The following is a 14,950-nucleotide window of genomic DNA, read 5'->3' as shown; positions in this document are numbered from 1 at the left end:
GAAAAGGGAATCAAAGTGTAATTTTAATCCATATGTATGTAACAAGTGAATTGGTTTAGTCCACATAAACAGGTTCTTCCAAGTCAGTGGTCTCAACTTCCGCTGGAAGTGATTCCAAAAATGGTTTCAATATCTGACCATTGACTTTGAAGATGCTCTTGGTTGTTGTATTTCAAGTTCTACAGCTCTATGAGAGAAAACAGCACGTACCACGAATGGTCCGTCCATTGAGAACGTAACTTACCTGGGAAGAGATGCAGACGAGTGTTGTACAATAAAACTTTTTGACTAGGCGTGAACGACTTGCAGAATGCGCTTGTCATGAAACACTTTCATTGTCTGTTTTTATATTTTGGCACTATCATAAGCATCATTTCTTAGTTCTTCTAACTCATTGAGTTGAAATTTCCTTTGGGTGCCAGCCTTATCAAGATCAAAGTTCAATTTCTTTACAGCCCAGTATGCACGATGTTCTAACTCTACAAGTAGGTGACACAAGTTGATAAGGGGACATGCCAATAGGAGTTTTGTATGCATTTCTATAGGCCCACAAAGCATCATTTAAACGTAAATACCAATCTTTCCTAGTTGGATTAACGGTCTTCTCAAGGATGTACTTGATTTCTCTATTAGAAACTTCTACTTGGCCACTGGTCTGAGGATGGTATGGTGTTGCTACCTTATGGGTGATTTCATACTTGTGCATAAAGGTCTATTGCAAAAATGAGTACCACCATCACTGATTATTGCTCTAGGTGTTCCAAAACGAGAGAAAATGTTTTCTTTAAGAAAAGAAAGAATAAATTTCTGGTCATTTGTTTTGGAAGCAATGGACTCTACCCACTTAGAGACATAATCAACAGCAACAAGAATGTAAAACTTACCTTCAGAGTTAGGAAATGGACCCATGAAATCAATACCCCATACATCAAACAATTTAATAATCAAAATAGGTTGCAAGGGAATCATGTTTCTTCTTGAGATACTTCCTAATTTCTGGCTTCGGTCACAAGAAACACAGAAAGCATGACTATCTTTAAATAATGTTGGCCAATAGAAACCACTCTGCAAGATTTTTGCAGCAGTTTTCTTGGCACTAAAATGTCCTCCACATGCATGGTCATGACACAAAGAGATGACATCTCTTTGTTCAGAATTGGGGATACATCTCCTAATGAGTTGGTCAGGGCAGTATTTAAACAAGTATGGGTCATCCCAAAAGAAATATTTCACTTCAGCCAAGAATTTAGAACGGTCTTGTTTAAACCAATGCAAGGTCATTCTACCAGTATCAAGGTAGCAATATCAGCAAACCAATGCATTTCAGACACAAGCATCAATTGTTCGTTAGGGAATGACTCTCTAATAAGCAATGATTCATCAACAAATTCAACATTCAACCTAGACAAGTGATCACCAACAACATTTTCAGACCCTTTCTTATCTCGAATTTTGAGATTGAACTCTTGTAACAAGAGTATCCATCGAATTAGACGATCCTTAGCATCTTTCTTACACAAAAGATATTTCAATATAGCATGGTCAGAATATATGATGACTTTAGACCCTATCAAATAAGATCTAAACTTATCCAATGCAAACACAACATCTAGTAATTCCTTCTCAGTTGTTGAATAATTTAGTTGAGCATCATTAAGTGTTTTACTAGCATAGTAGATCACATAAGGGAGTTTGTCTACTCGCTGACCCAAAACAACTCCTACAACATAGTCACATGCATCACACATAATTCCAAATAGCAAGGTCCAGTCGGGTGGTCTGACTATAAGGGCAGATGTGAGAAGAGCTTTTAATTGCTCCCATGCTTCCTTACAAGCATCATCAAAGACAAATGCAACATCTTTTGCAAGAAGACTACATAAGGGTCTTGAAATTTTACTTAAGTTTTCGATGAATTTTCGGTAAAAACCGGCATGGCCTAAGAATGACCTTATCTCCCTCACAGAGCGAGGTTGAGGAAGGCGTTGAATGAGATCAACTTTAGATTTATCTACTTCTATGCCTTTTTTAGAAACGATATGCCCTAGGACGATGCCTGAGTTAACCATGAAATGACATTTTTCCCAGTTCAAAACCAAATTCTTTTCTTTACATCGAATCATCACAAGAGTAAGATGATGCAAACATTCATCAACAGACAACCCAAAGACAGGAAAATCATCCATGAAGATTTCCAAAAATTTATCTACCATGTCAGGAAAGATGTTTATCATGCAACATTGAAAAATAGCAGGGGCACTACACAACCCAAAAGGCATGCGACGATAAGTAAATGTACCATAATGACAAGTAAATGTGGTCTTTGATTGATCTGCAGGTGCTATGTGAATCTGGTTATAACATAAATATCCATCTTAGAAACAATAATGACTATGTCTCGACAACCTTTCTAGCATTTGGTCAATGAAGGGAAGAGGAAAATGGTCTTTTCTTGTTACTATGTTCAACTTCCTATAGTCAATGCAGACTCGCCATCCTGTGGTTACACGAGTGGGGACTAGCTCATTCATTTCATTTTGGACTACAGTAATGCCATACTTCTTGGGTACAACTTGAATGGGGCTGACCCACTGGCTATATGGAATTGGGTATATGATATTCGCATCAAGTAATTTCAGAATCTCACCTTTAACAACATCTCTCATGTTAGGGTTAAGTCTCCTTTTTGCATTTCCCTAGATGGTTTAGTGTTTTATTCAAGGTTTATATGATGCATGCAAATTGTGGGACTTATACCTTTAAGGTCTGAGATAGTCCAACCTAAGGCCTCTTTATGCTCTTTAAGCACTTCCAAAAGTTTACTCTCCTGTTCTATGTCTAAACATGATGCAATAATAACATGTGAAGTATCAGAAGAACCTAAGAATGCATATTTCAAAGTGTCAGGTAATGGTTTCAAATCAAGCTTAGGTGGTTCGACAAGAGATGGGGCAGACTCGGAATCAGAAAGTGGAAGTGGTTCTACTGCAGTCTGCCATTTAGCAATGTCCATGGGTGGCACAGATTCAAGCAAAGAGTAAACCTCACTAATGTACTTAGAATCAAAGAGATCTAAGTCAAAGTTATCTAAACATGCTTGCAAAGGGTTCACAAATAAGATGTCAGGCAATGAGTCTTGGATCAGACTCTCAATCATATTAACCGCATGCAATTCATTATCATCAAAATCCATAGGTTGTTGGCTAACCCGAAAAACATTTAATTCCACATTCATGTTTCCAAATGACAAGTTCAATACTCCATTTCGATAGTTTATGATAGCATTGGACGTCGCCGGAAAAGGACGTCCTAAAATGACAGGAATGTGACAGTCTGGGTTTTGCATAGGTTGAGTGTGTAGAACAATGAAGTCCACGGGGAAATAAAACTTATAAACCTTGATTAATACATCTTCAACAATACCACGAGGGATTTTTACATATCTATCCTCTACTTGCAGCGTAACATGGGTGGATTTCAGATCCCTAAGACCTAACTGCTCATACACAGAATATGGCAGAAGGTTCACACTTGCGCCTAAGTCTAACAAAGCCGCATCGATTGTATCGTCACCTATAGTGCATGTGATAGTTGGACTACCCGGGTCTTTAAACTTAGGTGGGGTCTTGTTTTGAATAATTGAACTCACCTGCTCAGTGAGAAAGGCACGGTTATGCACATGAAGCTTCCGCTTTTTGTGTGCATAGATCTTTCAAAAATTTAGCATAAGCAGGAATCTGTTTGATTGCTTCGAGAAAAGGAATATTTATATTGACTCGTTTAAACATTTACAACATCTCATTGTATTGTCCACCCCCTTTTTGTTGCACCAACCTTTGTGGGAATGGAGCAACAGGCACAGAAGATGGTAGAGAAACATTAACATCAGTAGAATTCTTAAAGTCATTATCTTGCTCAAATTCTTTTTTTACACTAGATGTTTTCCGATGTGTTGTGTGCAATTGTGAGTCTGACGCGGTCTCGTTTGACTATGGTACACCTATATTATTATCAAAAACTTTACCACTACGAAGAGTAGTGACAGCATTCACTTGATTATGTGAGGACTCATTGCAAGTTGACGTGCTTGCCTGAAATGCACTTTTGGGATTTTGTTGTGGCTGACTAGGGAGTTTACCCTTTTCTCTCTCATTTAGTGAATCTCAGATTTGACCCAATTTGAGTTCTAGACTCGCAAGCCTCTGGTCATTTAACTTATGATAGTGCAAAAGATTTTGATTTATTTTGGTTTACACCATCACCAAAGATAGGCCTTTTCTCTACAAGGTACTGTGTGTATTTGTACTTGGGGGTTTCTAGGATATGAATATCCTTGGTTATTACTAGTTGTTCCCCCTTGTACGGGCCATTTAGACCATGAAAAGTTAGGGTGGTTCCTCCACCCTGGGTTGTAGGTCTGAGAATAAGGGTTGTTTTCTTGCTTATGATACAAAGCATTGGCTCGTTCAAGTCTAGACTCATGAAATGCTTGTAGGTATGGAAAACTATCCACTAGGTGGTCTGAACTATGGCATGCGGCACAAGTGGCCATTTAAATTTGGTCACAGAGAGTAGGAGCAGTAGTTATCACATTCTTCTGCAGCTCTAGCACTTCTACTCTCCTAGTCAAGGATGCAACATTTGCATTTTCTTCAAAGTCGGACTCGATTCTATGGACATTAGCTACAGGGGCGGTCTTTTTGGGTTCACGAATGGACTCCCGCTGCTGATTCTTTTCAGCGACTTAGATTAAGAAAGTCCAAGCCTCATTAGCACTTTTGCCAATAAATGTACCATTGCACATTGACTCAACTGTGGTTCGGTTACTGACATCCAGGCCTTCATACAAAATTTGCACAAGTCTCCATTTTTCAAAACCATGGTGAGGACATTGGAGCAATAATTCTTTAAATCTCTCCAGATATTTGTCCAAGGTCTCACCTTCTAGTTGCACAAAACCATTCATACTTTGACAATTTGTCGTAGTTTTATGGTTAGGGAAAAACATTTTAAAAAATTCTTTTGTACAATCATCCCATGTTCTAATGGACTGTGGTTGTAGGGCATGCAACCAAGACTTGAATTTTTGCTTCAAAGAGAAAGGAAACAGTTTCAATTTGAGGTCTTCCGTCATTTGGTTAAAACGCAGAGTCCCACATATATCTTCAAAATCTCTTACATGGTGGTAAGGGTTTTCATCATCAACCCCTCTAAACACAGGCAACATATGAATTGTGCTTTCTTTTAATTCAAATTGGTCAGCATCAGCTGGTAGAATGATGCAAGAAGGATGGCTTGCCCTAGTTGGGTACATGTACTCCTTGATACTACGGTCCTGGTTCAATTCTTCACTCATTGTTTCAGATTGGTCAGGACTGTCTACTTCAGAACTGGGTATGTCGACTACGTCCTCTCGATGGATTCTAACTAGAAGATTAGTTTGGTCACGTAAGGAAACAATCATAGCCTAGCATGCATACCTATCATCATATTATAACAGTCAAACAACACTCATACAACCAATGGAATCACAATTCAGGGAAACAAAGTCTCGAGAGTCAAAAGCTAGTCCTAGGAACTATATTATGCACGCGAACTTATATGTATGTACAAAGTAGACAAGAAGTAATGTTCCAATAAGGGAAGTAATGCTCATGGAAGTGGTAACAGACTCACACATATGCACAGAAAGATACGAAGATTTTCAGTAACTGGGATTTGCTCGCGAAATTAACAAATTTCAGCTAGCAGATAAGTTACTCAAACACCACAGGTTCATGCACAAAAATGTGTTATAGAGGGCTATGTAAAGCAAACTAGTTTTAGCATGCACATACGGTATAGCATTCACATAATCATGACAGTTAACAGGTTTCGAAAACGATACCGCCGGTATAAACCGGGTATAGGCACGATAAATCAGTTCTTCTGCTCCTTTTCCTCCTTTTCCTTGATTTGTATTTCAATTTCACAAGTACCTAGTGAATCAAAGGAGAATTTCAGTTCTCAGAAATGTGCAACTTAAATCAAAGAATCTATTATTGATACTGGCATAAAAAACTGAAAGGTGGAGTAACTGAGAACCAAAAACTGCAACATATGAGAACAAAATGAGATGCAGGATGAATATATAAAACTGAAAGGAACTTAAATATTATGCGAGAATTCTTAACAGGTATATTACAGGGAAACAGTGAGTATGAAACACATGGTGCAGCTAACTGAATGTTAACAGATGATTCACTATAAAAAGTGCTGAGATGTACTTATCTATATGAGATTAAAAAGATACAGCATGAGCTACAAATTTGTAACGATGTTATAACTAGATGTAACTTGATAAATAACTATAGAACATGATGCACTATAAAAACAATATGTACAACTTAATTTGCAGAGCACAACTGGCTATAGATGAACACAATCCCAAACTCGATCTGAATACAAGACAATGATTCAGCTAACCCACTGGAATAAGATGCAGTTATGCAGATGAAACTGAAAACAAAACCTACAACTAAGATGTTACAGGGCTAAGATAATTAGCACAGTTCAACAAGATATTTTTACATAAAACCAACAGTTTTACAACAACTAAAATGACTCAAGAGGACTTACAGATTCCAAAATGATCAGATGCAACCAGATGAATGGCTACATAATGCAAATATGAAGATATGTTAGACAAAACACAGGAAAATGATGCTGGTATGAGAATGCACTTAAAACAGAATGCAAGTAAACCAAAATGGTTGAAGTGAAAAGAAAAACTACAGCAACTACTACAGCTAATATGATATAGAACAAGCTACAGCTACAATAGCATAAAATCAAAATAAAATCAAACACATACTTACAATATTAACTGAAACCAATGAAGTAAAGATAGAAACTTCAGCTACACCGCTACCGAGTCCCCGGCAGTGGCGCCAAAAAACTTGGTAGGTCTGTAAACAAGCCTACGACTATGTCTAACTGCAAGTGCACAACGTCTATTGTAGACAGAGCAAATACAGTTTGATCCCGCAGAGACTGGGGCGATGTTGAGTTGAGTCTAAAGTCTTCCTATATTGATTCAATGAGAAGTAACAAAAAGGGGTTTTGTTGTGTTGGTACGACAATATGTTGGTGAATATTATAATGACAAAATAAAGATGCAATAACAAAGCTGTTAACACTGAGTATGGAGGTACTAGGATTGTCAAATCCACCGCTAACTCACACCATATATTCATATAATTATACTCCTCTTGTCCTTTTAACAGATAAGGGTGAAGATTCAAGTCTGTCACTTACCTAAGGTGTTTCACCAATGGATAGTTCAATCGCAACTAAAGTATAAATCTGGAGCACTAACTGTATAATTAAGCACAACTAATTAAAGGATTAACAACAGTCTCTTAGGCATGATCTGCAGCACTAACCCCCCTCCTTTGAACAAGATTTCTCATAACATGGAACGCCTTTTGTTTGACGGATGGTGATTGGTGAGGCATGTACTTTGTTGTTTGAAATCTTCTGTACCACTAATCCCCCCTCCTTCAATCCACTCCTGCATTTCGAGGACCCGTACACAATAACATATTTAGATTATGTCAATCTCCTTTACCGGATTTACATAGGCTATACATCTCAATTAAGAACAGGAGTGGATAACGCAAGGAATTCCAATCTCTTGATGCTTGCTCCAAACGGATTTTTTGATCAATGACAATAAACATCTCTTGTTCTTATAGAGGTTAGGGGTACATGAATTCTTTCACAGCTTTATGTAGGAGGGGGTTCTATCAAGCTTTGGAATAAGGCTTTCCCTTGTTGACACTTATGGACGTTGGTTGTACGAAGAAGCTGAAGATTTTGAGGAATAGGATAGCGATGATGGAGAAGAAGTTTTTTGAGAATGATAATTAGGAAGGGATAGTTTATGATGGTGATTCGGATGACCCCCTCGGAACAATGAACACAAGCATATCCTTCAGAACCCCCACCGATCTCTATGTGAACTCTCTGTGCAAACTTATCATCGGTCATACGATCGATAATAACCGATATGAGCGATAAGTCATAGCGGTAGTATGAGCGACAAGTCATACGGGAGCAACAATTGATTTCCGATGATCCAATCGTATTGCCCGTATGACTTATCGCTGATATTCCCACTATGACTAATGGTTGATATTCTTTTGTTGTCTTGTACACCAAAAGGACTTATGGGTCATTATGAAGATTCTTTTAACCCCTAACAGCAGAGAGTTCCTTAGTTCGGCAATATGAAATGGCACGTCCATACGGGAGCAATATTTAAAAAGCTCATCCCTGTCTGAACCATTAGAACAATAACATAGCAGAAAGCTAGGCTATATCTAAACCCCAGCAAATGGAATTAGAACATGATGAAGATGATTAAACAATGGTTTTAAACTAAGCAATTGATCCAGCTAAATTCGGATAATCTATTACATAGAGGAGAGTCTCTATTTATACACAAAATTCTCCAATTCATCTTTAATGCGATAGTTAATGAAGACCCACTCACCCAAACGTGTTTCCCTTCTTCAATTCATCTTTGCAACTTCATTAATTTGATGTTTCCTCCACTGTAGAAGATAGACCCTAATCCTAGCTTTCTCAATCTTATCTTCTAGGGTTACTGTTCTTGATAAGAAAAGAGATAAGATTGATGAGAGAGGTAGAGATTAGAGGCTTAATTGGTGCTTATGATAGAAGTGGTTGTGTTCATAGATGGGGAAGAGATGGAGGAGATGAAGGTGATGCCGGTTCTGCAGGTGGAGTAATGAGAAATGAAGATTCTGCTCGATAGGGAAAAGAGATAGGAGACTGGGGTGTTAGGCATTTGTACCGAAACTTGATGTGCTCGGTAGGAATGTTGTTAGATGATAAGAAGTTGTATCAAATCTTATGGTTCAGGTGTATAAACGGGTTTGGATCTTGGGTTTGGATCTTGGATTCTCTATCAGGCCCATTGGTCGGTTCAGCTTGCAAGCGGATTGCAGGTGAGTTGCAAGCGGATTTTCGAAAGTGCGCAAGCGGATTGCGACTGCTCTTTGCGTGATGTTCCTTCTCGTTTCACTGCCTTCTATCATGGTTCTTGCTTTTTGCTTCTGACCACTAAATTCCCTGCTCTTTTGGCTTCTCAATTCATCCAAGCTTTATTTACTACCTAAAATTATAAAATTAATTAGTATAAGTATTTATTCTTGAAAATACAGAATTTGGGATAAAATAGGATTTTAAATCACAAAAGATGAGATAATTGCCAATAAAACGATACAGAATTATGCACTATTTGGCACTCATCATGGTGTGAAACACATCCATTATGAGAAAGTGACAAGAAAAGCAGACAGTTGATGAGTAGAGAAGTGGTGGATGCACAACCGTCCAGTCCTTCCCTAATAATAGGGACACTGTTTCCGTCACTTTCACACGATCTCCACTTCTTCATTACTATACAACCTCCACTTCCTACGAGATACGGTTGTTCGGATATGACTTACTATAAAAACGGATTTTCAATCTATTGAATAGACAATCAATACAAGTATCCAGAAAATACAGAGAACATACATCTTACCAATTACAAGCGAGTTTTATCTTCTGATACATAGTCATAAACAACCACACCTTACAGAGTCTATCATTATGATATCAATACCTTCTCTGCTTCCCTCCCTAATATCAACCCTTATCCTTCCTTTGTGATAGAAGCAAGACTGGAACAACAATTTCTTGGTTTAATCCAGAATTGTACAGATTGATCTCTTGAATCTAAAGTACTCTTGTGCAGTACATTTTTTTAGGGTTTAGACTCGTTTCTCATCAACCTACCTCATTTTTACCATTTTCATCAGAATCAGTTTTTACCCTACCACAAACTCTTAACTACCATGTATAAAAATCTTGGTAAAGATCATGAAATGTTAAGAGAAAAATTCTTGCAACAAGTACAATGTGTTGAAAGCAAAGCGAGTGCTGAACTTTATCGAGCAAAAGCTATTGAGAAAGAATGTGATGAAGGTCTCAAAAAGATCTGCATTCTGGAATAAAAACTTGTTGATTCTGATGCAAGATCCAATTCTCAACAAGAAAACTTTAAGGAGAAAGAAAATGCTTTTCTATCTCAAGTAAAGCTTCTAGAGGCTGATCTAACCTCTGTTATTGATAAAAACAAGTCATTGGTAGAATAAATTTCAAAGTTGAAAAAACTTAATATGATAGCACAAACAATTTATCTTCATTGTTAGAAACAAGAAGAAATCATCGTCATACACGATGATTGGGATATGAGGGAATTGATGCTTCAAATTGTGACAAAGAGATAAAGTTTGTTAAAGCTAAAAATTCTTCCATGCAAAAGGATTTCTAATGACAAGGGTGCTTCTAACAACTATAAAGAAGCTAAGAGTATTGAAACTACAAATTATAATCAGTTAAACTCTTCAAGAAATAGTCATAAAGAGAGCACTCCTCCAAATAAGAAAAAACCAAAGCCTCCATAAATGCGGAAATACAAAGCTCCAACTCAAGTTCATCCACAAAACGGTAACATTGAAAACCATACTCCTCATGGCACTAGGCATTGTTATTTTTGTGGTAAAAAAAGACACTTGCAAAGGAGATGTAATATTCGCATGATGCAAAATGCTCTTCTTTTTGTATCAAAGGAATTGACGAAAATTGTATTTTAAAAAAACTCAGATCATCTTTGGTCAAAAAACAGACAAATGAACTACCATAATAGTTCATGTTTTGTTCATCACTCATCAAGATCTGATGTTCCTAACTGGAGAAAGGTTGTTTCATAGTCAACTGTTGGGTACGATAACGTATCATATCACAAAAAATAGAAGAGGAAAAAAAGTTAAAAATAACTGACTGAATCCAAACTATCTCTCTTATATACCCAATCACTATTTTGTGATTAAGATATATGTTTGGTTATTATTGTTATACCATTGCTCGGTCGAACTCACAAGTGTTTCTATCTCAAGCTTGTTGTCAAATTTAGTTGTCAAAAGTATATCTTGAATTCTAGTTTACAATTAGTTAAGTCTCGGTATAGGATATAGGTAGTTGAGAAACGAACCAATCATCATTGCGTTCTCCCATTTGAAGGCGAAGATCAACCGAAGCTTTTGGAGAACTTCATCAACAAAAGGTAAGTGAAGACTGAACCACCCATTTCTCAAGTTATATTCACTTTTCTATCCTCGATACATTGTCGCATAAATAATTAAACTATCATGCATAGACAAAAATTTCGAGTCAAGTTCATCTTGATAATTAGTTCTCGAAATATATTAACTAAGCTTAATGAACATTTGTTCATACTTGATGAATTTCAGTTAAGGACAATTTATTGTTCGCAATCAAAATCATGATTCAAATTTTAACATTCAAAAATAGCATGCAACAATGATATATGTCATTGATGTTATTCGAGAATGTTTTGAATCGATTTAGAGAGAAATATAGAACTACTTTAAATTCGGATACAAGTTAGTGTTATCAGTCTTACAAACTGGGAAAACTGTTATAAGTTTGAACCAATATTACATGTACTCGTACACGTACTTAAACAGTTCTGTGTTCCTAAATTGTTATGTTAACTCCGGAACTTGGTTTGGTTAAATGTTTACAAACCGGTACACGTACTCTGGCTGACCTAAGTCATGAACGGCTATGGTATTTGTACTTTGTGTATTTACTAACCATGTCGATTATCTTCAAGTGTGGTTAAATTATTTCTACGAGATAATTTGCATTTGATTAACTCTCTAAAACACTAGACTTATTTGATCACATGATTGTGACTCAAGGTTAATGTCTTAAGTGTTCATGATAGTGAGTATTAAGCTTTTAAGTTCAAATCGGCTAGTTTCGGCTTACCACGTTGACCAGTACACACGGTTCGGTTACGGTTTTACCTAACCAGCGTGTATGGTTCAAAGATTCATCTAACGGTGGATATTATTTGCTTGGTTCCTAAGCTATCTTAGCTTAAACCTAAAGCAACCTACACTTTGAATGTATATAAAAGGGGAACTCCAAGCAACATGTGTTAGAGCACTGCTCGGTCAAACTCGCAAGCGTTGCTATATCAAGATTGTTTGTCAATGTTAGTGATCAAAACCATAAGTCATGATTTATAGTCTACTTATAGTGATGTCTCGGACTAAGATAGATTGTGTAGTTGAGCATTAGACTTCAGGACGTTCATCAATTGAAGACGAAGAACTACTAAGGAGAGCTTGTGGAACTTCATAAACAAAAGGTATGTGGAGACTAAAACTCATCTAGAACCAGAACCAGAGCTCGTCTTCCAGTAAAAAGTACCGGGTCCGAGCAGAGATAAGCCGCGTAACGACCTTATCTCTAGAGATGCGGCTAAAGTTTTTACACCGGCTGCCTGCAGACCTAGACGCAACCCACTCGAAGGTAAGGAATAGACTAAAACTCATCAATCACTTGGAAAGTCTATTTCTACTCTATCTCCTATATTAAGACAAAAGTCGTATTACTATATAGTATTCGATTATACACGTTTGAGATTACGAGTTGAGTTTAACTCGCTTACATATTTCTCGATATATGTGTTGGTAAGCTTTCGCGTCAACCAAGTTCATCTTATATTCTTGATGAAAGTCAAAAGATGATCATGTGAAAATCGCCGAGTAATATCTTACATGGTTTGTGTGATACAATCATTTGGTGTAGACTTGGAATGTTTCGTTATGATTATTTCAATAACTTGAAAATTGCTTTGATGCTAATAGTGTGTGAAAACGACTATTGTCATCCTCTAAGAAAGTTTAAATGATTGAAATAAGAGTTTAGAATACTTAACCATCATTGGATTATAAACATAGTGTGCATTCTTGCATGTATGTGATCCATGACCGGAACTAAAGTATGCATACCTGTATGCGTACTTGTAGTTGTGAAATTCCGTGTACCAAGTACACATACCGGTACGCATACTTGCGTAAGGTATAGGTCCGGGAATTTTTGCTGGGTTTTGGAAGTGTACTAAGGTATGTGTACCCGTTTGCATATTGGCGAACCCAAACTCATACCGGCTGCTTAAGTATGCGTACCCGTTTGCATACTTGAGTGGTTAAAGTTCTAAAATCGGTTTGTTCATGAACTAATACATTTATATATTAAGGAATGCATTATTTGCAAACCGTGGCTATAATTTTCACGAATTGATTCAAGTGAATCATACCGATTTTGCTTTAATTGTGTTTTTGTATACTTCTATGAGCAATTGAACAACTCTTTAACTAGTTCCATATAAGTCATTTGAACTAGTCATGGTTAAGATGAATAAGGTTGATATGAGAGTGTTCATATAGCTAACCTAGGTTAACTACGGTTAAGACAACATGGTGTACACGTTTAGGTACGGTTACTAAACCTAAATGAGGGTACATTTCATTTGTGTATAACAAGCTTGGTATAGCAAAAATTGTGATTACACAAGCTATTTCCAACGATTTTCATCTTGCATGTTCTTAGATTTATTAAATTCTAGAGTTGTTGGAAGATGAACTTGCAGTATGTATAAATGCGGGGGTCTAACAACCACACCAAATAATTCGTTTGGCAATCTGAGAGAACTTACTCCAATACGCTTTATAGAAAATCAACTAGACAGTCAGACTCAATCTTGAGTAAAGTATATCAAAGAGTATAATATCTCTATATCTCGATTTAATTCTTACTCAAGCAAATGGAAATCTGCTAGTCTTAATTAAATCCCAGATAGATAACTTGGATGGTACCAAAGACCAGTATCCAAGTGTCAATCAATGTAAATCAAAAACCAATGGTTGGATATTCTAATTAATTGATCTACGCACAACCTGTGATATTTCAATTTCAATTATATAACAGAATATAATGCGGAAAATAAATAACACACACACCATAGTCTTGTTAACGAGGAAACCGCAAATGCAGAAAACCCCAGGGACCTAGTCCAGTTTGAACACCATATTGTATTAAGCCGCTACAGATACTATCCTACTACCAATTAACTTCGGACTGGATTGTAGTTGAACCCTAATCAATCTCACACTGATTTAAGGTACAGTTGCGCTTCTTACGTCTCTGATCCCAGCAGGATACTATGCATTTGATTCCCTTAGCTGATCTCACCCACAACCAAGAGTTGCTACGACTCAAATTCGAATACTTGATAAACAAATATGTCTCACAAAGAAAGTTTTATAGGAATGAAAAAATCTATCTCCCCACAGAAATACCCAAGAGTTTTTGTTCCGTCTTTTGATAAATCAAGGTGAACATGCACCAATTGATAAACCAAACTTACATTCCCGAAGAACAGCCTAGTGTTATCAATCACCTCACAATAATATAAATTATATGATGGCGAAACTAGATATTGTGGAATCACAAACGATGAGACGAAGTTTGTTTGTGACTACTTTTCTATCTTGCCTATCGGAGAAATAAATCTCAAGCCAATTTTACAATTGTACTCATACGATAGAAACAGCAAGATCGGATCACACAATTACAAGAGAAGTAGTGTCGATCTGGCTTCAAAATCCCAATGAAGTCTTCAAGTCGTTAACCTACGGGGTCTCGAGAAGAAACCTAATGTTAAAGGAGAATCGACTCTAGCTATACAACTAGTATCACACATCAGGTGTGGGGATTAGGTTTCCCAGTTGTTAGAGTTCTCCTTTATATAGTTTTCAAATCAGGGTTTGCAATCCAAGTTACCTTGGTAACAAAGCGTTCAATAATCATCGTTAGATGAAAAACCTGATTCAACCAAGCTAATATCTTTCAACGGTTATATCGAACTTAACTTGTTACACACAAATGAAATGTACCCTCATTTAGGTTTATGTAACCGTACCTAAACGTGTGCACCATGTTGGTTCACAAATAGTTA

General features: G+C 36.9%; 1 protein-coding gene across 1 annotated transcript; it reads right to left on the bottom strand.

Annotated features, from left to right (window-relative positions):
* Window positions 1-675: 675 nt before the first annotated feature.
* On the bottom strand, window positions 676-5,356 carry LOC113272743. The gene is made up of 6 exons (XM_026522541.1): window positions 5,180-5,356; window positions 2,758-3,649; window positions 2,460-2,647; window positions 2,147-2,351; window positions 1,603-2,056; window positions 676-1,282 (listed from the first exon to the last, which is right to left on the bottom strand). Exons 1-6 carry the CDS (start codon window positions 5,354-5,356, stop codon window positions 676-678), a joined length of 2,523 nt encoding a protein of 840 aa, XP_026378326.1.
* Window positions 5,357-14,950: the final 9,594 nt, after the last annotated feature.

This window comes from Papaver somniferum, chromosome 4 (assembly GCF_003573695.1).
Source record: "Papaver somniferum cultivar HN1 chromosome 4, ASM357369v1, whole genome shotgun sequence".
Lineage (NCBI taxonomy): Eukaryota > Viridiplantae > Streptophyta > Magnoliopsida > Ranunculales > Papaveraceae > Papaver > Papaver somniferum.
The sequence above is the reverse complement of the archived record's forward strand: the minus strand, read 5'-3'. Positions and strand labels throughout refer to the sequence as shown.